The sequence below is a fragment of the Moschus berezovskii genome, chromosome 6 (genome assembly GCF_049115385.1).
Source record: "Moschus berezovskii isolate FMDL1 chromosome 6, NW_MosBer_1.0, whole genome shotgun sequence".
Lineage (NCBI taxonomy): Eukaryota > Metazoa > Chordata > Mammalia > Artiodactyla > Moschidae > Moschus > Moschus berezovskii.
This window is the reverse complement of record NC_142465.1, coordinates 93,484,035-93,506,732: the sequence shown is the minus strand read 5'-3', so window position 1 is coordinate 93,506,732 and position 22,698 is coordinate 93,484,035. Positions and strand designations below refer to the sequence as shown.

Here is a 22,698-nt window from a genome sequence, read left to right as displayed (position 1 = left end):
GGTCTCTAATGTTTCCTGCATTGGCCAGTGGGTTCTTTACCACTAGGGGTACCTGGGAAGTCCATCTATTTTATACACAGTAGCATAAATATGTCATTCCCAATCTCTCAGTTCATCCTGGCCTCTCCTTTCCCCCTTGGTATCCATGTTTGTTCTCTATGTCTGTTTCTCTATTTCTCTTTCCTAAACAAAATTATCTATACCAATTTGTTTAGACTCCACATATGTGCATTAATATATGGTATTTGTTTTTCTCTTTCTGACTTACTTCACTCCATATGACAGCCTCTAAGTCCATCCATGTTAAACTACCTTTTGACATTTTATTTTAGTCAAATGTGTGAAGAGTGTTCTGTCCATAAGGAACATTGGAAAAGTAGCCCTTTATTCCAACACATAAAGAGGAGAGTGAAAAGGTTGGCTTGAAGCTCAACATTCAGAAAACGAAGATCATGGCATCTGGTCCCATCACTTCATGGGAAATAGATGGGGAAACAGTGGAGACAGTGTCAGACTTTATTTTTGGGGCTCCAAAATCACTGCAGATGCTGATTGCAGCCATGAAATTAAAAGACGCTTACTCCTTGGAGGAAAAGTTATGACCAACCTAGATAGCATATTAAAAAGCAGAGACATTACTTTGCCAACCAAGATCCGTCTAGTCAAGGCTATGGTTTTTCCCGTGGTCATGTATGGATGTGAGAGTTGGACTGTGAAGAAAGCTGATCGCCAAAGAATTGATGCTTTTGAACTGTGGTGCTGGAGAAGACTCTTGAGAGTCCCTTGGACTGCAAGGAGATCCAACCAGTCCATTCTAAAGGAGATCAATCCTGGGTGTTCATTGGAAGGACTGATGCTAAAGCTGAAACTCCAATACTTTGGCCACCTCATGCAACGAGTTGACTCACTGGAAAAGAGTCTGATGCTGGGAGGGATTGGGGGTGGGAGGAGACAGGGACGACAGAGAATGAGATGGCTGGATGGAATCACCGACTCGATGGACATGAGTTTGAGTGAACTCCGGGAGTTGGTGATGGACAGGGAGGCCTGGCGTGCTGTGATTCATGGGGTCGTGGAGAGTCAGACACGACTGAGCGACTGAACTGAACTGAACTGAACTGAACTGATTCTTTCTGCCTGGAAGATTTTGTTGCTTGGGTAGAGAGACATTTTTTATTTTTCAGAATATTGGTCTATGTCAAGAAAGATAAAGACTGCTCAGAATACATGATGGAAGTCACCTACTGAGTTGAATTCATGGGTTATTGTATATAGAAGCAGTAAAAACAACAGACAAGTTAGTAGAGAAATTATTGAGACACTACAAAAGAATATTTGAGAAACCTCAGAATGTGTAATGTCATGAAAATAAGGAATGATAGAGGGATCTGCCACCTTTAATTGCTAAAGAATGTCAAGGAAGAAAAAAATTACAGAATTGTGAACCTGTTGATTTTTGAAAAAGCAATTTTAGATCAAGTGTTGGAGGTTGGAAGTTAAAGTTGAAAAGGCCCTAAGTGGAAAAACTATGGATTACTTTTGTAAAATACTTGATAGCAGAAGGAAGGATGAGATTATGTAGACATCTAAGAGAGTAGTGGTTTTAAGAGAAATTTTTATTTCAGAATAGGAAAAAACAAAGCATTTTTGTAAGCACAGAAAAGGATACTGATGACAGGAAAAAAAGTAAGATCCAAGAATCAAGTGAGGATATTAATGAAGCAAACTCTTGCAGGAGACACAAGTGTGAGAAGCAAAGTGGATTCAAGAGAACCTTTGGAAAGAAAAAAGAATAGCACAGGATCTTTAGGCTGCCACTATTCAAATTACTTGCTTCCTTTTTCATTATGTAGAACTTTGTAATGCTTTCTCTAAATTTTAAACTGGTATACAAAAGAAAGACTAATTAACTAGAGATAAGACTGCAAGAATTAAGCAAGGAAAACGTATTAAGCAGGACTGTGTTGTTGCAAGTAAGAGAAATCTGGGCTTTCCTGGAAGCTCAGCTGGTAAAGAAACCACCTGCAATGCAGGAGATCCTGATTTGATTCCTGGGTTGGGAAGATCCCCTGGAAGAGGGTATGTCAACCCACTCCAGTATTCTTGCCTGGAGAATCCCCATAGACAGAGGAACCTGGTGGGCTACAGTCCATGGGGTCGCAAAGAGTCAGACATGATTGAGTGACTAAGCACAGCACAAGAGAAATCTACTAACACTGGTTGAAGTATTACAAGGAGGAATTATTAACAGGATGCTGGAGTGTTTGATGGCAAAGATGTAGCTGGGCCACAGGAATTAATTTAAACCATGGTCTAAATCATTGTGGAGAATCTAGAGGTCTCTCAATCTGTTCTGTTTCTTATTGTACTTCGCTGTAGTTTATCTTTCTTTGCATCTCATGCAACATAGGAAGTGGACACTACCAACAGCTTCCAAGCTTCTATTATACAAGAGTATTCAAACAAACTCATCTGTTTAGACTCATTACGAAAGCATTCTGATTGAGCCAACTTATATCAGGTATCCACCTCTGGACCAACCAGCTATGGCCAGGTGACAGGGTCATGTTTTATGAACATACCTCTTGGCATTGCAACCTTTGGATGGGTCTGGGGCTAGTTCCCAGAAAAACCTGCAAGAAAATCTTGGGAGAAGTAGAACATCAGGTTTCTACTAAACAGGACCAATGAGGCAATGTTCTAAGATGTAGGACTGGGGAAGTCTCACACACATTTCTGATATTTTCCTGACATTTATTTTCTTAAAATAGAAAAGTCAACTCAGTCTGTTTAAACATAGGAAGTCATTATGACAACCCAGTTCAGAATTAGGGTATTTTAAACATAGGCTATTCAACAAGCACAGATTGTATACTATTATGTTCCAGATATAGCTTAGAGCTCAACAAAGCTACTGAAAATCAGAATTCAAATATGTATAAAGATTTGAGTAGTGATAGTGCAGTTTTCCTCTTATGCATTTTTGTTTAAAACAAAACTATCACAGATCGGTGACAAACTCAGGGATAATAATTACCAGGTTTTCTCTTCAGCATGTGTTCTGCCTCTATTGCTGTAATTTCAGAAACTGTGGTGAAAACATGAGCACAATGGACGGAAGCACGCTCCATGCAATACCGGTGATAAATCTGCCTTTCCCCAGCCTCTTTGTCTATGTTAAACTGTGAAAACAAAACAAACACACACACATAGACATTTGCTTACACCAGTTCTTCTACATAGGCAAAGTAAAATCACATATTTATCACACTGTCTTACGGCTATGTGGAATTTTATGATCACAAAAAAGAAGGAACAAATTTTTATTAAACCCATCATTGAAACACAAAGCTACTTATGCTTACAAAGAGTGCTCTTTACTTTAAGCTGGGGACATATGCAATCATATTTGAAGACAGTGTGACATGAACACTGACCTTTTATTGAAAGGATAAGTTATAATATTGATATATAACTATATATTATGATTTTGTTCCTTAAAAACAACTAATAAAACCTGATGAATATTATTAGTTGTTTTTATTAATTGCTATATACTATTCTTTTAAGTATTTTGAAGTGAAATATTTGATGTGTTTGAAATGTTCTCTATGCCTCTGTAATATTTTCTCTTTCACAAACATCAAAGCCTGCTCTTCTCCAGGAAACACGGTGGTTGAGCTTATCACAGATCACTGGTTTGCCCTTATTAGTCTCCTATTAGGAAATCTCCCTGACCTCTTGACCTTTCTGAATTCATTGGTGACTTTATTTTGAACATATAACTTACGTTTACAATTTGACCTTCAGATTCAATTGACCTTTTTATAGGCAAGCTCTCCTTAGGACCATTCAATGTTTTGCAAATGTTAAATTTTGTCCAAAAGAACTTCCTGCACGCAAAATGCCTCTGAGATGGTGGTATAACTTTCTGCTCTCATTATCTGAGTAGTATTAATCATGTATTACAAATAGGCACAAAAAGAGACTCAGAAAAGTATGCAGTCTATTGCATAGACCCCTAGAACTTTTTTAAACTGGAGGGGGGTCAATTTTTCAACTTCCTAATGTTCTTCCCTGGTGGCTCAGAGGTTAATGCGTCTGCCTCCAATGCAGGAGACCCGGGTTCGATCCCTGGGTCGGGAAGATCCCCTGGAGAAGGAAATGGTAACCCACTCCAGTATTCTTGCCTGGAGAATCCCATGGATGGAGAAGCCTGGTTAGGCTACAGTCCACGGGGTCGCAAAGAGTCGGACACGACTGAGCGATGGAATGGATGGAATGTTCCCAGTAGTGAGACAAAACTCTAAAATGCTAAATTGACTTGACTGGCAATATAGACACCAAGTCTGCAAAACTCCTGACTGCATGTTACTCAAATGTTTGACCACGATTTTTTTATTTCAACTTTTTTACATTCTTTCGTTATTTATTTTTAAAATCTGTTTGGTTTTAATTGGAGGCTAATTGCTTTACAATGTTATATTGGTTATATTGGTCACTTGACCACTACAACTGACAGGATGATATGAAAAGCATAGTTACATTAATCTGAACTGATGAAAACTGGAATAAAGAAGTCAAAACTGAATGACTTTAGGTCATAGAATAGGACAGTCTTCTAAGATAAGCAAACCCAACTGTTTGATCACCAGGGATCCACATTCCTGTTTTTGGTAACTCTGTCTTAACTGGACCCCCCACAAAACTCCACCTATAACTCACTGCAGAGTTACAGCAGAAATCTGACCTTTGTTCACTTGGATGGAGGAAGTGGAGCTCATAGTACAAGCGGACGCCTAGCATCCCTGTGGGGTACCTGCCACTCAGAGCTGTGTAAGGATCCCGGGGTCCTCACAGCATTTCCCAAGCAGCCCAACCTCAGGGCCGCAGTGGCTGATATCTTCCAGGCCCCTTTGGATCTTGGGTCTGTTACTTCAAAGTGGACAGACATCTGGCCTGTGCCTGCTACACTCTGCTGCACTCTGAACAAAGTTAAACTTTATGAGCTCTCAGTCCCCTCAGGGGAAGCTGAGTCATGAATATTGATTGGTCAAAAGGGCATTTCTGCCATCTGGATGACAGATGAAAAGTGAAAATCAATTTTTCTCATCCTTCAGTTTCAAGGGTCGGAAAGAAAGATGGCGAGGGTGGAAGAGCTAATTACCTTATCAAGGTGGTTGTAGAAATCGATGTTAGCTGCACAGAGATACCGCCCAAGCAGTGTGGCGTGGGTGGTAAAGACTGTAGCAATGGGCAGTTTCCGAGCTCGAGAAAGGATCAGTCCAATCCCAGCCTGCCATTCATGGAACTGGACAATGACGTGTCTCCCATCGGCATGGTCCGTCACCTAGGTCAGAAAAGAAGCTTGTAGAAGAGTTGAGGATGAAGTTTGATCTTGTTGATGGCACACAGCATAAGGAAAATTGTTATGCTTGTAAATTTTAGCACAATTAAAAGGAATCTAAATATAAACCATGCAGATTTAGCAATTATAAGGGTTTTCTAGAATTTAGCTTCCTATTCATAAAGCCCATATATGTTTATGGCTTAATCCTCTTTTTCAATATGGATCAGATTTATTTTTGCATTCACAGAGGGGACTCCTAAAATAAATGTACAGTAGGTGCTCAATAAATACTCATTGAATGAATGAATGATTAATAGCAATAAAATTTTTGAAGTTTCACTAAGCAGCTGAATCAATTGGGACAAGTCACTTACAATCTTTTTAAATTAAAAGTAATGACTTCATGTTTTAAGTCATTAAAGTCATTACTTGGATTTTCTCCTACTTAGAGCCAAAAACATTTCAGCTGGTATATTATTATTATATACATCATTATCTTATATTATAATAATATTATTTTATATTATTAATATTATTTTAATATATCTTATTTTGTATATTATTATTTTAAGAATATGGGACTGGGGGAAAAGAGATTAATAACTTGCTTAGAATCAAATAAAAATTTAGTAACACAACTGAGGACCCAGGTCTAACTCTAATACTAGGCAAGGCACCAATTTCTTAGCCTTAAAGTTACTTTGTTTCACTGAAAATAGAGCTATCATACAATCCAGCAATCCCACTCCTGGGCATATGTCTGGAAAAGATGTAAACTCTAATTTGGAAGGATACACGCACCCCAGTGTTCATAGCAGCACTATTTATAATGCCCAAGACGTGGAAGCAGCCTAAATGTCCATCAGCCAATGAATGGATAAAGACATGGCATACATAAACAACAGAATATTAGTCATAAAAAGAATGAAATACTGTCATTTGCAACAACTTAGATGCAGTAAAGATTATCATACTAAGTGAAGTAAGTCAGACAAAGATATCATTTATAAGGGAAATTTAAATATAATACACAAATGAATTTGTTTACAAAATGGAAATAGATTCACACAGAAACAAACTTAGAGTTACCAGAAGGTAAACAGTGGTGGGTAGGGAAAAATTAGGGGTATGGGATTAAGAGATATACAGTACTATATATAAAAGAGATAAGCAGTAAAGATTCACAGACTGTATTTTATATCTTGTAATAACCTACACGCCCTTTATGGCTGTTGGCTTCATCAGAAAGAAGTTATACTGGTAAAGGGAACACACAGCCAATATACAGCTCTGTGATTTGTTCTTAGAACACAGTCCCACTTTGCCAGAGATGCTCTTAATTTTTTGATTTTTAAGCAAGGCATAATCATCTTGAGGTAATGCAAGGAATGTGAAGAAATCCTACTGCAATGCTTTCAGGAATTGAGTACAGACTTGGCTCGTTTAACAGACTGATTTCCAAGGCTCTTATTGTTTTTTAACATCTACAGAATATTTCACTGCTGTGGACTTCTTAGCAACTGCTGAGATCACTTCACCCTTTAGTAAATGATTGAAAGATCTAAGAGCCGCTGCAGTCACACAAGCACTCATGCATGAACAAAACCAAATAATTCAAGCCATTTTCTACTCCCCTGATGCTGGAACGCATGTACACAGTCTATGATGTAGAGTATTTTTTCTTGCATATATACTGAATATTACTTATGTAGCAGGAAATATAATTGGGTGTTTTACCCACATTGTTCTAGCTAAACCTGACATGAAGTAAATATTAATAAGAATGATTATCACCATGTTTCAAAGACTGGTATTCAGTTACAGGGCTTCCCTGGTGACTCAGACTGTAAAGAATCCACCTGCAGTGTGTAAGACCTGGCTTTGATCCCTGGGTTGGGAAGATCCCCTGGAGGAGGGCATGGCAACCCACTCCAGTATTCTTGCCTAGAGAATCCCCATTTAGTTACAAGAAGGCATTTTCTCAGATTCCTTTGATATGTCAATAAAAAAAATTAATAATGGTACCATCTCAAAACTACCTTAAAAACCAGAGGATCATTGCTGGGTACAGCAAAGTGCTTCTCCTCTATCGTGGGACTCTACAGTAAACAGTACCTCTTTCAAGAACCAGGCAGTTAATGACCCAAAGATCAGCATATCATTGGCTTCCTGGTCATGATAAGGAATGCCAACATTGCATGCTTCCCAGAGGTCTCCTTTCCACTTGTCCAGGTTCCAAGCTGAAGAGCCAATGTCAAAGAGAATCACGTAAGGACTCCCTTCTATCAGCCATCTTCCAAAGCGCACCTGCCATAGAAAGGACACACAGCCATGGAGTAACACTAGGCAACACAGGGGAGGAAAATGTATTTGTACTTAGAAGCTGTACTTGATAGAAACCGTATTTAGAACTCCAGAGATTACACAAGCCATATAGGAAACAAAAGCGATAACACAGAGCATCTTATGTTTGAGCCTGAAGAGGAAATGGACTGGCACCCATTCATCTAGAATCTTCAAGTTCTTGCTTTTCATTAAATTTAGTCATTCAAAAATAAAGTATGTAGATCATGTGATCTTTGTTCTTCTATCATTACCTTCCCATGACCTTGAGCTCATGGTTTTAGGTTGTTTCTCTAGACAAAGGTATATGATTTCTCTTAGTCCTCCTATCAAAAAAAAAAAAGTGACAATAAATGTTTCTCAATATGGTTGCTGCAAGAAGTCTTAACTAAATATATTGACCAAGACATATTTTGGAGGCTTCCCAGGTGGTGCTAGTGGTAGAATACCCACCTGCCAATGCAGGAGACATAAAATGCGGGTTCAATCCCTGGATCAGGAAGATCCCCTGGAGGAGGGCATGGCAACCCGCTCGACTATTCTTAACTGGAGAATCCCATGGACAGAGGAGCCTAGAGGGCTATGGTCCATACAGTTGCACTGTTGGACACAACTGAAGTGACTTCACGCACACAGGCAAGACACATTTTCTCTTTAAGATAGCAGTCTAATTCTATTATATTCTTCAAACTGATGATTTTATTCCAAAATATTTTACTTTGTGCAAGTTTTAATGCAGTAGCTATTTCAAATTTTTTCCGGTTGTAACTATATAATCATTTGTATGTCTAAATTTTAACTTCCCTTTTAGCACCTACTTTTCTACAGTAATTTACTCATTTTAAAAATTTTGTTTCTTCTCCTATTATGTGCAAGGCAATTTCATAAGTGACTTCTAACCCTTTTTGAAATTGGCTGAAGCTAGGAGCCTCTCTCATTGGGTATCTAGTCCTCTCTAGTAAACTGAATTTGTCTCCGTTGCTAACATCGACCTTATGACTACTCCCGAGGCTGAATTTTCCAGAGCATGAAAGCCCATTTGATCACCATTCCCTTGCTTGGGATTCAGAAATTCATGGTGATTTCTTTCTCCTGTCCATGCCTTGGTCAACACTGAAAGATCCACATTACTTGTCAGTTGCATCCATTGCAATTCAGTATTTATCATGGCATAATTTCCTTTTCAGATTTAGTTTTCCTGAGCTCCAAACAACCTTTCAATAGATTCTTTTGGGACATTCATTGATTTAACAAATAGCTACTGGCTGCCTGATATGTGGCATATGATGCAGTGAGCTAAGAGCACAGAGAAGTGTTAAAACTACAGAAAATGTAAGCTAGCTTGTCTTGACTTCCAGTGTATTCTTGCTCATGACAGGAAACGTCTTTACATCAGATATCCACTTGTAATCTTGAGAGCAGTCAGTTTCATCATGACTTTCATCTCCCTCTTCTTTCACAAAAGCTTCAAATGTGAGGGGCTTCCCTCATAGCTCAGTTGGTAAAGAATCCATCTGCAATGCAGGAGACCCCAGTTTGATTTCTGGGTGGGGAAGATCCTCTGCAGAAGGGATAGGCTACCCACTCCAGTATTCTTGGACTTCCCTTGTGGCTCAGCTGGTAAAGAAACTGCCTGCAATGTGGCAGACCTGGGTTCAATCCCTGGGTTAGGAAGATCCCCTGGAGAAGGGAAAGGCTACCCACTGCAGTATTCTGGCCTGAGAATTCCATGGACTGTATAGTCCATGGGGTTGCAAAGAGTCGGACATGACTGAGTGACTTTCACTTTCACACTCTTAAATGTGAACCCCTTCTAACATCTCACTCATTTCATCCCAACAGTGTAACTTGCAGATTTGGGGGTTAGCCCTCTGAAATGGGTCTTATGAGTTAAAACTGACATGTTGGCAGTGGTGCATTTCATCAGCAGTCTCTTGGGAAGAATCTGTCCTCTAGCCTTGCCCAGTTTCCAAAGGCCATGTGCATTCCTTGGCTTGTGGACCCTTCCTCACCTCAAAGCTCTCATCACTTCAATTTCTGCTTGTGTTGTCATATCTCCTCTCCGATTCTAGTTCTACTGCTCCCCTCTTACTAATATCAGGATACTTATGATTACATTGGACCCACCCAAATAATCCAGGATAATCTTCCCATCTCAAGAACCTTAAAACTGTCACAACTGCAAAGCCCTTCTGGTTCTAATCGCTAGCTGAGCGTCTACTTTTGCAGTCCCTGACTTCTTTTCATGTGGATGTTCTAACACACTGACATCACCCAAGGTTTGGCTCAAAATGTTTCCTCTTAGTCTATAATCTTCCACTGAATAATGTTATAAACACCCATAATGTCAACTACAATTTAGACACAACTGACTTTTCCCCAAGCATCTCTATTCTATACCCTCTGCTGAGTCCCAAACCTACTATACTACTAGGTTTTCATAAGGTGTCTCAGATGTAACCTATTTAAAATCAAGTTCATCATCTTTCTCATAAACCAATTTCTTTGGCCTAAGAAGATGAGTGGTCTTTTCTCATGAGTTCATGTAAAGTGTGGTGTGATTCCACAACAGTTTACTAAGACTTGCCAAATGAAGCATCAGATGGGGTCTTTTACCTGGCAGCCATGTTTGTTCATCGTGTCCATGGCTCTTCTAACAGCATCATTCACAGGTTCACACTGTTCCACCTGAGTCTTCATATTATGCTCAAAATACGGACCAATCAGAAAATAGTTGTCTCCCCATTCATCTGCTGTTGTTTTGGCCTTTGTCTGAATCACAGTATATATGCCACCGACTGTTAAAAAGAAAAGGTCCCATTATCATTCAGGTTAGTAGCTCATGTTAAGTGATGAAGGGATGGAAACAAGTCCTCAATTTTTCCATGTTGCTTAAGTCAACATTTTTTTTTTTTTTGCTGTGCCATGCAGCATGTGGGATCTTATTTCCTTGACCAGGGATTGAACCCATGCCCTCTGCATCCCTGCATTGGAAGGGTGGAGTCTCAACCGCTGGACCACCAGGAAAGTCCAAGCCAACTTTTTTTTGAAGTATAGTTGATCTACAATATTGTGTTAGTCCTCATTTTTAAGTTAGCACCTGGAATCAAGCACAAGGGTTTATTTAACTTTGTAAAAGAAAGTTTTTTTTTAAGGAATACTATCAAAGAGTTAGTATTTGTTTCAATTCCATGCCGGGTACTTTGTCAGAGAGCAGCAGATTGGCAGCAGCAAATCACAAATATTTCAAGGAAACCTGAAGAGACAATTGGGATGGCATCACCGACTCGATGGACATGAGTTTGAGTGAACTTCGGGAGTTGGTGATGGACAGTGAGGCCTGATGTGCTGTGATTCATGGGGTAGCAAAGAGTCGGACACGACTGAGTGACTGAACTGAACTGAACTGAACTGAGTACCTGGCTTAAAGCTCTATCTACATGGACATGTAAAAGGTGGGACAAACAGCTATTGTCATGGCATGTGCCCTCAGCACCAGTAATCACCTTTCACCTCTTCTCCTTCAGTGGCCCAAGGGTATAGATAAGACCAAGTATCAGCTACTGCTCAAATTAGGAGCAAATTTGGTGGCTCAGATGGTAAAGAGTCTGCCTGCAATGCAGGAGACCTGGGTTCAATCCCTAGGTCGGGAAGATCCCCTGGAGAAGAGAATGGCAACCCACTCTGGTATTCTTGCCTGGAGAATCAAATGGACCAAGGAGCCTGGTGGGCTACAGTTCATAGTTGCAAAGAGTTGGACATGACTGAGTGACTTTCACTTTTTTTACTTTCTCCCAGAAAAAAGAACCACTTCCCTTCTAGGGACAAAGCAAGTACCTTTTGACAAGGGGAAAAACCTGACAGATCTTAAAGGGGGATGCTTGGTCCAACTCACATGACATAAATCCAAGTTTTCATATAGTACTTCATTTAGCTCTCTGCCATTGCTGCCACTACTATTAAAACACAAAGCCAAAAAAATAGTATACTTTTGGAAAATATGCCTACTGTTATAGCCAGCATGTCTACATCTGGAAAATTATCCTGAGGGGAAAATAAGATATGTGTTTAAGGATGTTTGGGTTTCCCAGGTGGCTCAGATGGTATAGAATCCACCTGTCAATACAGGAGACCCAGGTTCGATCCCTGGGTCAGGAAGATCCCCTGAAAGAGGGCATGGCAACCCACTCCAGTATTCTTGCCTGGATAATTCCATGGACAGAGGAGCCTGGCAGGCTACAGTCCATAGGGTCACACAGAGTCAGACATGACTAAAGTGACTTAATATCATGCATAAGGATATTTATTAAAGAATTAAAAAGGTTAAAACTTGTAACTAGCTTAAATTGAACTAGTTAACTCATTTAACCTCTCCGAGGCTCCATTAGCTCACCTGTTCAAGGGGGATACAATAGTACTGAGTTGGCCAAAAAGTTCATTCAGATTTGTCCCTAAGATGTTACAGAAAAACCTCAATGCAAAACCTTTTTTTGGCCAATCCAATACTTCACCTGGGGAGAAAGGACAGGTTGGAGCAGCCGTATTAAAAATTATGCCTCATTGAAAAGGTGATATTTAAAATAAGTACTTAAAAGAGTAAGGAAATCAAGCAAGTTGATTCATGAGGAAGAATTTTTTAGGTAGAGGGAACAGTTAGAGCCAAGGCATTACTTTTGGAGCAGAGGATACCAACAGAGTTATAGGAATTCAAAAGGAAGAGTTCAGTAAACAGGTAGGAGGGATGGGGAAGGTCAAGGGGAAGAAGACCCTTAGTAAACTGCACAGCATAATTCTTATGCCAACTCAGAGCAATCACCTAGTATGAGAATATGAAAACAGTCTAAATCAGTTTCTTGAGTGGTACTTTGCAAAGGAATGACTCAAGAAATTCTATGTGTAAAAAAAAAAAAAGAAATTCTATGTAAAATCCCCCAAGCTAATACAGATTCTGGCATTAATCATCAGCTCTATTTCCAAGAACAATTTTGTTACTTGTACACGAAGAAGAAAAAGTCTTATTTTTCATCATGGTTTTTCCTAAAGCATTTCAGTTCTTCAGCATATGGAGTTTGAAAGCTACTGCTGCTGCTGCTGCTGCTGCTAAGTCACTTCAGTCGTGTCCGACTCTGTGTGACCCCATAGATGGAAGCCCACCAGGCTCCCCTGTCCCTAGGATTCTCCAGGCTACATCTCTTAAATTCCTTATTTCAATCATTCAGACCTTAAATAATATATTTTACTTGTATTATATGACTTACAATGATTGTCATAATTGACAGCCAAAAGGTGGAATTGCCATCTGTAAATTTCTTGAACCACTCAAAACATACTTTTTGATAAGTTGTTTTTTGAGAGGTGAGATGCAAAAGGCAAATATAAATACTACTACATGACAAGGTTCACTAATTTAGAAAAGAGCTAATATAACTTCCAAAATGTAAATATTATATGTAGTTTTCATATAAGCCTACATAAGTTTATTGTCCTTTGAAACTTGATCTTTAAGAAAAAACTTTGACAATACCTAAAAGAAATTGAAATAGCCACTTGAGCAGAGTCTGATAATAAAGATATTATCAATCCCAGCTTCCACTGGCTGATGAATGCAGCACGGGACACAAGAAAATGATCTGCAAATCTACAAGCAGAGCCTTCCAGACTGGATCAGAACAGACAGGGTTCACTTAACCATTCAATGATGAATCTGATTGATGCCAATATCAAGGACACCTACGCACTTCGCCAAATTCCAGAAAAATTTAGGAACCATCGAAACCATTTGTTGAGGAAAAAAAAAAAATCGGACAGTTTGCAAGGGTAACTAAATAGAACTTTTCTCTAAAGTCTGAGAGTCACGTCTTAGCAACATATTTAAATCTATATGTTTATATAAGCTTTATTCAAGCCCACTATCAAAATAATTCAAACTCTTCAAATAATTTCTCCTCTTTGTAGACTTACTTCCTTCATTTGTATCTAGTCCAAGGGAATACATGTTCAGGTTCTGATGGCTTACACTTCTTAAATATCTTACATTTCTATTCTTGGACAATCTTTTCTTTAATGGTAAACTTTATAAAAAAACAATTGATTTGTTTTGGCTGTGCTGGCTTTTCGTTGCTGCGCAGGCTTTTTCTGTTGTGGGGAGCAGGGACTGCTCTTCGTTGTGGCATTTGAGTGTCTCATTGTGGTGGCTCTCCTGTTGCAGAGCACCAGCTCGAGGGCAAGGGCTTCAGTTGTGGTCCACTGGCTTAGTTGGCCCGTGGCATGTGGAATCTTCCTGGATCAGGGATTGAACCTGTGTCCACTGAATTGGCAGGTGGATTCTTAACCACTGGACCACCAGGGAAGTCCCTTGAATACTCTTTTATTTGCAACTATGTATCTTGACCAGAGATTTTAGAACATCCTTCCTTATTTCTTAGATTTAGTGTTGCAAATTCAAATACAATTGCGTTAATGCAGACAAAACATTTTTATTTGCTAAAGGATATAAGGAAGAAGAGAAATTCTTTATTTCCAAAAAAGGTAGGATTTGAGAATGAAATGCAAAGATAAACACAATTAATTAATTTGCTACTTCTTTTTCCCATTTGAGGCTTTCAGTTTTGAAATAAAATAGTCCCCGAATAGCCTTAGAGTGCTTATAAATACTATGACTATATTATTTCAGTCTCTTAAGAATAGAAGCATAAAACTAACAAAAATTTTTTTTCATCCCATATTGGTTGAGACCTGATTGTAAATAAATTTTCCCCCATCCCCCAGACTTCTCCCCTTACAGTCTTTCTGTGAGGAGGTGCTCTTACTGCTAATTGATATGCTAAATCTTCAGTTCAGGCCCTCTCTGTCCTTCCCAGATTTATATGCCAACTATTCTCCTTAGTTCTCACTCTATTTACCATCTTTAACCCAACTCCCCACCCAACACGCTAATTAAAGATGAGTATGATAGCCTAGAAACAGGGTCATTCCTATTTTTAAATTTGGAGTATAAACCAAGGGTTCACTATCTATTTTTTAATGAATTATTGTTTTTCCACAGTGTAGGCATTGAATTTGGACTGACTCTTCACTTTCAAACATGTACTTTGCATTTTATTGATCTCTACTTTCCTGAAACGACATGGGAGCTATCTCTTGTGTGAGGGCAAAGTAAAGAAAGAAAAGATAAGCTCTCATAAACATATGTGTTAGTGAAGTAGCTAAAACCTCAAGTCATCATCTAGAAGTACTGCCAACATTGTTAAAAGCAGAACTCCAAGGCAGTGTGGAAGGTGGGAGCCGGTCATAAAAAGGATTTTTTGTTGAGTCACTAAGGCATGGCCAACTCTTTCCTGACCCCATGGACTGTTTGTAGCCCACTAAATGCCTCTTTCCATGGGATTTCCCAGGCAAGAATACTGGAGCTGGTTTCTTTCTCCAGGGGACCTTCTTGACACAGGGATTGAGCCCTCATCTCCTGCATTGACAGGCAGATTCTTTATCAATGAACCACCAGGAAAGCCATAGAAAGGAGATACATATAATAATATATAAGTATGTGTATAACAAGACTCTTCACTATTTTTATGTGATTAAAAGTCAGAGAATTTAGAAGTCTATGATTTCAGTGTACATAGCTACTCATCTGACTCCTATCCCAAGACACAGTTGCAGAGGCAGGGATAGTCATTACAGAATTAGACATCGTTCTCTGAGGCAGCAGGTCTGGTAGGAAAGAGACTAAATGCTACACGTGACGATGGTCACCAAATGTTTGTGTGCCTGGCAATCAACTAGGTCTGAGGCTCCAATCAGAGCAACTGTAGTCCAGGACAGTGGGAGATGACACACTTGGAGAAAGCCCACAGGCATGCCTTCCCTGATTCTATCCACAATGGCAGATCTGAATGCTTTATGCAAGAAGGACTTAGTCATGGCAATCTGAATGAAAGGAAAGTGGGGAGACTAGTGCTCTTCTTGAACCGATATGTGTGGCAAACATAGTTTTTATAGAGACTGTGTGTTTCATGTGGTGTGACTTGGGATGCCTTTGAGATGACATAGCTGCACATATCTACAGCAGGCAAAGCAACCCCAACCTCTAATTTTAGTGTTGCCCATGACGATAGTAATCCTGATCCATATGTTTTTTCGCTTTTTCCTGCTTTTGCATTTAAGAACAGAATCATGCAATTGTTCAAACTGAGAGTCGGTGTGAAAATGAATGATTCAAGGTCCCCATTTAATAAACAAATTTTGTAAGAAATAATAATAAGCTAACAGAGTAATTAAGGGCTAGGCATTGTTCTAAGTGATTTACAGTTGGTATTATTTTTTAGTTTCCACCACATTGTTAAGGAAGATGCTGTTGTTCTTTTTTTTTTTTTCCTTTTTTCTTTTTTCTTTTTTTTTTTTAAGGTGGGGAAACTGAGACATAGAGGCTGTGAGATGGATCCAATATTAGACACAGATGGAGCTGGAATTCCAATCCAGGCAGTCTGACTCCAGACTTACAAGCCTTAGACAGCAAGAATGTAACTGGAATTGTCCCTTGGTATCTACAGCAGGTTGGGTTTGGGACACAACTCCCTGACCACTACTCTGGATACCAAAATCCTAGATGCTTAAGTCCTATATATAAAATGGCATAATATTTTTCATATGACCTATGCACATCCTCCCACATACTTTAAATCATCTCTAGGTTACTTGTAACATCTAACACAATGTAAATAGGGTATGGTCATCTGCTGGTGTGTGGTAAAGTTTTGCTTTTTGGAGCTTTCCGGAATTCTTTTTCAACTATTTGTGATCCAGAGTTGGTTCAATCCACAGATATGGAACCATGGATATGGAGGGCTGCCTTTAATTCTATGGAGCAACATATTGATGAATCTTTGCAAGTGGTGGTGGGAGGGACAGAAGGAGAAAGTGAGCAGGGTCACACAAAGACAAGAATCTTTAGGGCTTGGAGAGGGTAGAATCATTTCTACTCTAGAGAAGGCCCATCTGGAAAACAATACTTAGGGGAAATGGCTTTTTTACTTTGGCTCCAAATATTCTGGATTAAAAAAAAACCTGGGTTAAGGGAACTTCAGAGCAGTGGTTCTCACATTGATCATAGAGCCCTTTGGAAATATAATGAAATCACTCAGATCTTGACTCTGAAAAAACACATACAAATAATCAGCAAAAATTGCTATATATCTTGACTCTTCTCTTACCACTTTGTAGCAGTCCCTTGGAGCAATCTGACAGGCTGTATCCCAGGCTATAGTCCTCAGAAAGTCCACTGAATAAAACACAATTCTCAACTTTTAGATTGTGCAAATTTTTTTTTAAGACAACACTGGGTTAGGGCTAAAACAAGTTTATTTTAGTCAGTTTTTAGAGGGAAGCATCTACTTAGTGACTAAATTTCAGAATGGTTCACATTTATTAAATTAGCATACATTATTTTTGACAACATTCATTAAACTCTTTTTAATGACTCCAGAAATTCTCAACATGATCATTGGCCTAGTTTTCAATGATTCAGGCAACTTTGTACAAAAGAAACAATTGTAGCAGAGAAGTTGAAAGTAAAGCTTATTTCCAGTGTTTGGGCAAAGTGCTCCTTCCTAGATCATAGCACAACGTCTTATCGTTACCGTCTTGCTAACCTGTCCCCCAACTAATTATAGTGCTTTTTGTGGTATATATTAATATATACAGGCTTCCCTCCTGGCTCAGACGGTAAAGAACCCACCTGCAATGAGAGAGAGCTCAGTTTGTTCCCTGGGTTGGGATGATCCCCTGAAGAAGGAAATGGCAACTCACTCCAGTATTCTTGCCTGGAGAATCCCCACCGACAGAGGAGCCTAGCAGGCTACAGTCCTTGGGGTTGCAAAGAGTCAGACATGACTGAGTGACTAAGCACAGCACAGCACAGCATTAATATACATAATGGAATATTACTCAGCCAGAAAGAAAGAAAGAAACTTTGCCATTTGCAACAAAATGGATGGACTTGGAAGGCATCATGATAAGTGAGTTAAGTCAGACAAAAAAAGACAAATACTGTACTGTATGATACCACTTATATGTGGAATCTAAAAACTACAATGAACTAGTGAACAAAAAGAAAGGAAGCAGGTTCACAGATAAAGAGAACAAATTAGTGATTACTTGTGGGGGAAGGGAGGGGAAGAGGAGCAATGTAGGGCTAGGGGGGAAAGTTATTGTAGGATTGCATGAAATCACCTGTGTGAGACTTGAAAATTATAAAGCACGCTAGAATTTAAAGAATCTTTCATTCAGCAAAAAAATAAAATTAAATTAAAAGACACATTTCACTCCTTACCACTTTCTACTATCTAGAACTTCAATGGCTTCCCACGCTTCATGGTTGGAAATCTAACCCCGTAAGGCTATTAACTCACTCTACACTTCACAATCCAGCCCTTGCTGGTGTCTCCCGTCTCCTCTCAGGCTCCACTCCTCTTACCCTTTCTGAGCTTCCCTCAGATCCCTGAACAGAGTTCACTTTCTCACTTCTGTATCTCAGTATGCACAGTTCCCACACACTGAACACTGTCTGCTCTTTATCACCACCTCATCTCTACCCAACAGCTATTTATCCTTCAGGAACCAGCTCAAATGTCTCTCTGTTAAAGGATTTTCCCAAGCCTCCAATTAGCCAGAAACCTCCCCTCCCCCCACTGAAGCACAGGCTGACCTTAGAGAGATTACAGGTTCTTATCCAGACCATCCCAATAAAGCGAAACTGCAATAAAGCGAATCATGAATTTTTTGGTTTTCCAAGTGCATATAAAAGTTATGTTTATACTATAACACAGTCTAGTAAGCATGCAATAGTATTTTGTCTAAAAATATAATGTACCTGCCTTAATGTAAAAATATATTATTGTTTAAAAGGCTGTTCACCACCTGAGCCTTCAGTGAGTTGTAACCTTTTTGTAATAGTAATGTCAAAGATCGCTGATCATAGATCACCGTAATAAATATATTAATAATGAAAAAGTTTGAAATATCATGAGAATTAATAGATTCTGACAGAGACAAAAAGTGATTAAATGCCATTGGAAAAATGGACTTGCTTGGTGCAAGATTGCCACAAACATTCAACTTGTCAAAAAAATGCGATATTGGCTAAGCACGATTAAGTGAAACACAATAAAATCAGGTCTGCCTATAAAGTTCGAGAGCACGTTGTTCTCATTCTTACACTCATTACAGTTGACTACAATTGCATGTTTAATGTCTGTAAATTCTGAAAGATTGGGAATCAATTCTGTGTTGTTGAACTCTAATGCCCTTTATTTCCTAGTGTCTGATATCCAATAGATAGTTGATGAATCTTTATTGAATAAGAATGAATGAATGCATAAAAGCAATATATTTCAAGTTTAATTATTAAAGTAGATAAGGTTATTTTGAAGTCTGAGAATTAACACCCAATAATTTAACTATGACTCTCTCATTTGTTATATTTTACACATTTCCATTGTTTACAGGCAAAATTCTGTCAGTAAAGAATTTTCCCCTTCTCTAAAAAATCTTTTGTTTTCTTGGATATAAGTATATTTTCTTGTTTGCCGTGAAACATTCATAAGATGGCTGGAGCATATGTACTATGTACTTTTCATCATGAAGAAACTGATGTTCAGGCAGTTTACGGGATTTTTTTCTAAGTCTCAGAAAACCCTGACCTTTTTGGACAGCAACTTTTGTGTTCTTATACCTACAGGATATTTCATTAGACAGTGGACATTTAATTTTTAATTCTTGCATGCTAATAAAAAAGAGAAGTGGACTCAGGAGACCAAAATGCTAGTCCCAACCCCGCTATGTGCTTGACCATTTAATGCATCCTTGTAGGCATCCTTTTCATCTATGAAGTAGAGAAGCTGGATTCATGATCTTGAAGATGTCTCCTATATTGCTATGAACAGCAGGGAAATAAAAACTCAAAAGTAAAATTTTCAAAGAAACTATAGTGTCAATGTCTTGTCAGAGATGCTCACAATAATTGTCCATTTATATAAAAATGTCATAAAATCAGACTATAGTAAATATTGAAGCTATGTTGGAGAAAATATCAACTTGGGTAAATCACATTAATAGGCTTCCTTTCGATAAGAAAATTCCCTTTATCTTGCATGGGAAAGGAAAGAAAAATAGTGTCAAAGGTAGCTTAGAAGTTGAAAAATAAATGTATTCACTCCTTCATTCAAAAGAAGAAATATCCATTGAGCATTTTCTATGCACCAGGCACAGTTCCAGGCCCTGAGTGCAGCATGCATGTCATCAGGCTAGAAGATTCAGGGCGGGGGTAGGGAACAGTCAGTGTCACCACTGTGTGCCCAGTACCAGGAAACAATATCCTGTTAACATTTGCTAAAAGGAGAGAAAAGGAAGGAAGGAGAAGCATTCTGCTCAGAAGAACCCATACAAGGGCTTCCCTGTTGGCTCAATGGCAGAGAATGCAGGAGACATGGGTTCAATCTCTTATTCAGGAAGATCCCACATGCCATGGAGCAACTTGGCCTGTGTACCGCAACTATTGAGCCTCTGCCCTCAGGAGCCAAAGCTACTGAGCCCACATGCCACAACTACTGAAGCCTATGTTCCCCAGAGCCTGTGCTCTGGAACAAGAGAGGCTCAAGCACCGCAACTAGAGAGTAGCTTTCACCCTCTGCAACTAGAGAAAAGCCCGCGCAACAATGAAGATCCAGCACAGCTGAAAGTAGTAAAAATAAACAAATAACTATTTAAAAATAAACAAAAAAGAGGAACCCACGCAGAACTCTTCTGAACAGATTCCTGGTTCAAAAGAGACCCCCCCACCCCATTTCTTTTCCAAAAATAAGCTATATCCTTGAAGGTCTGCTTGCTAGGCAGAGAAAATCTCTATTTCAAGTCACAGTCTTGGATTTATGTGCAGTAAAGATGGCTCTGCTCCCAGGAGCTTTGGGCATATTTACAAATCTTGTGACTGGAAAAAGAACATTAGGAACAAGCTGATTGAAAAACACTTCGCTTTTCCATATTAAGGTTTCTGTCCCCTTTCCTGTTCCTCAGTAACCTACAGAGAGGAAGACAGTGCTTTGTTCTCTTACATGTATTCTGTGCGTTTCTACCTAGGAAGAATTTATTTTTATTTGAGTTTATGAATTTTATGAATGCATACGCGTGAGAATGAACACTGGACATAAGGTAAAAATCAGAGCAGATGCTAAATGTAATTTCTTTGATTTTGAGGTTTTGCTGGTTCTAATTAACTGAAAGGAAGATGTAATTTTCACATTCATGTATATTTCAGATCCTTTAAATTATTGCAATAAATATGTCATAAGTAACAAAAACAAAAAATATAATTTCCCCCAAAATGAATATATAATAGATCACATCACATATTTTCATTTCAGATCCTTTAAATTTCACACATTATCACTGCCTTCATCCAATAATCATTTGGATGATTGTTGACCTTGTTTGAGGATTGTTTCCTTGACCATGAAAAACTCAGCCTTCACAACTGTTGCTTTTTCTCTACCAATATTCCCTCAATATTAGTAGTAATAGTCTTGAGACTTTAAAACTAGACATTATTAATCCACAAGGAATTGTTTTTTAAGAATTTTACAGGTACCTTTATCATTAAAAAACTTTAGGCCACAGTTCTCTGCCTTGGCTTCTCTAGTCCAGCATCTTACTAGGAAATTGTTCTAATTTTGTTAATTTGATTTCCTTTATCTTATAATTTCTATGTTTATATAGTATTGAAGAAAACACTACATGCATTCTTTTTACTAGGAGGCCAATATTATACCTTCACAACTTCTTCTAAGTTAAAACTTTAATTCCAAGCTAATCTTGAATTATTAGACATGTCATTAAATATTTCACCTACTTGCTCACAGAGCACATATATATTTCAGATCCTTTCAACAGGGGTTGAAATTTCTAATTAGTCCAGATCAGGCACAATTCTTCCTAAAATAAACTACAAAATGAACTTTGTTCCTGAAAAAAATGATCATTAAATCCAAAAAGTAAATATTAATTTATATTTGTGTTTGTTATAACATGAATTTCTAATTTTAATTTAAATGTGCATTCCCTGACCAAGACTAATATTTTCAGTTGTCTCTCCCTTCAACACGTACACCAGTGTAAGTTTTCATTGCCTGTTGAAATAGACAAGGTTAGGATTGGGGGCGGGAGGAGAAGGGGACAACAGAGAATGAGATGGCTGGATGGCATCACCGGCTCTGTGGACATGAGTTTGAGTGAACTCCGGGAGTTGGTGATGGACAGGGAGGCCTGGCGTGCTGTGGTTCATGGGGTCGCAGAGAGTCGGACTCGACTGAGCGACTGAACTGAACCGAACTGAACTGAAATCTCGTCTAAACCTATATTCGGTTTGAATACTTTCCTCACTCACAAGGGGAGTTCATTCTCACTAGAGTGCGTTCTGTGAATTCCTAATCTACGTTCTTCAGTGATCTGGCAAATAGATGCCTCAGGGGCAGTACAAACCTTTATTGGTCACTTCCCAAGAGACTTCAAAGAGCAGTAAATTCTCCACAGGAAGTCCGGCTTCCCACCGAGGCAGCCCACCCAGGGATGTTACGGATAGCGATCGACCTCGAAGCATTCTTCCTTCAGTTCTCCGGCACTCGTGGTGTCTCTTTGGGTGAACTGTTATCCTAGGAGTGGTGCGTGTTAGGGACGCAGAGGTTCAGAGCTGGGAGATGGCAGACTGTGGTAGCTTCTCATGTGCAATAAACCAGCAGAAATAAATCTCATGGACTTCCCAGAGAATTCCCAATGGAAGGCGGATTTCTCAGCTCCTTTTACACTCTTTCTGGGGAGGTCCGGTGAGGACACTCTCTCTGATCAATATCTACCCAAATAACCCAGAGCAATCACAAGTAAAGCCCACCAACGTAGGGCTTAGGTAAACACTCTAAGGATAAGGGAATCTTTACAGGCTCATCCTGACGTTAACACGG

The 22,698-nt window shown here is 39.0% G+C and overlaps 1 protein-coding gene across 1 annotated transcript in view; it reads right to left on the bottom strand.

Annotated features, from left to right (window-relative positions):
- The window catches only part of GYS2 (glycogen synthase 2), a 55,500-nt gene extending 33,160 nt beyond the window's left edge, over positions 1-22,340 (bottom strand). Inside the window, exons 1-5 of the mRNA XM_055395650.2 lie at positions 22,223-22,340; positions 10,310-10,491; positions 7,466-7,657; positions 5,168-5,350; positions 3,038-3,182 (exon numbers count right to left, since the gene is read on the bottom strand). Of these exons, the coding sequence (XP_055251625.2) occupies positions 3,038-3,182; positions 5,168-5,350; positions 7,466-7,657; positions 10,310-10,491; positions 22,223-22,340 (820 nt within the window). The remainder of the gene's footprint in view (positions 1-3,037; positions 3,183-5,167; positions 5,351-7,465; positions 7,658-10,309; positions 10,492-22,222) is intronic.
- Between the last annotated feature and the right edge of the window lie 358 nt (positions 22,341-22,698).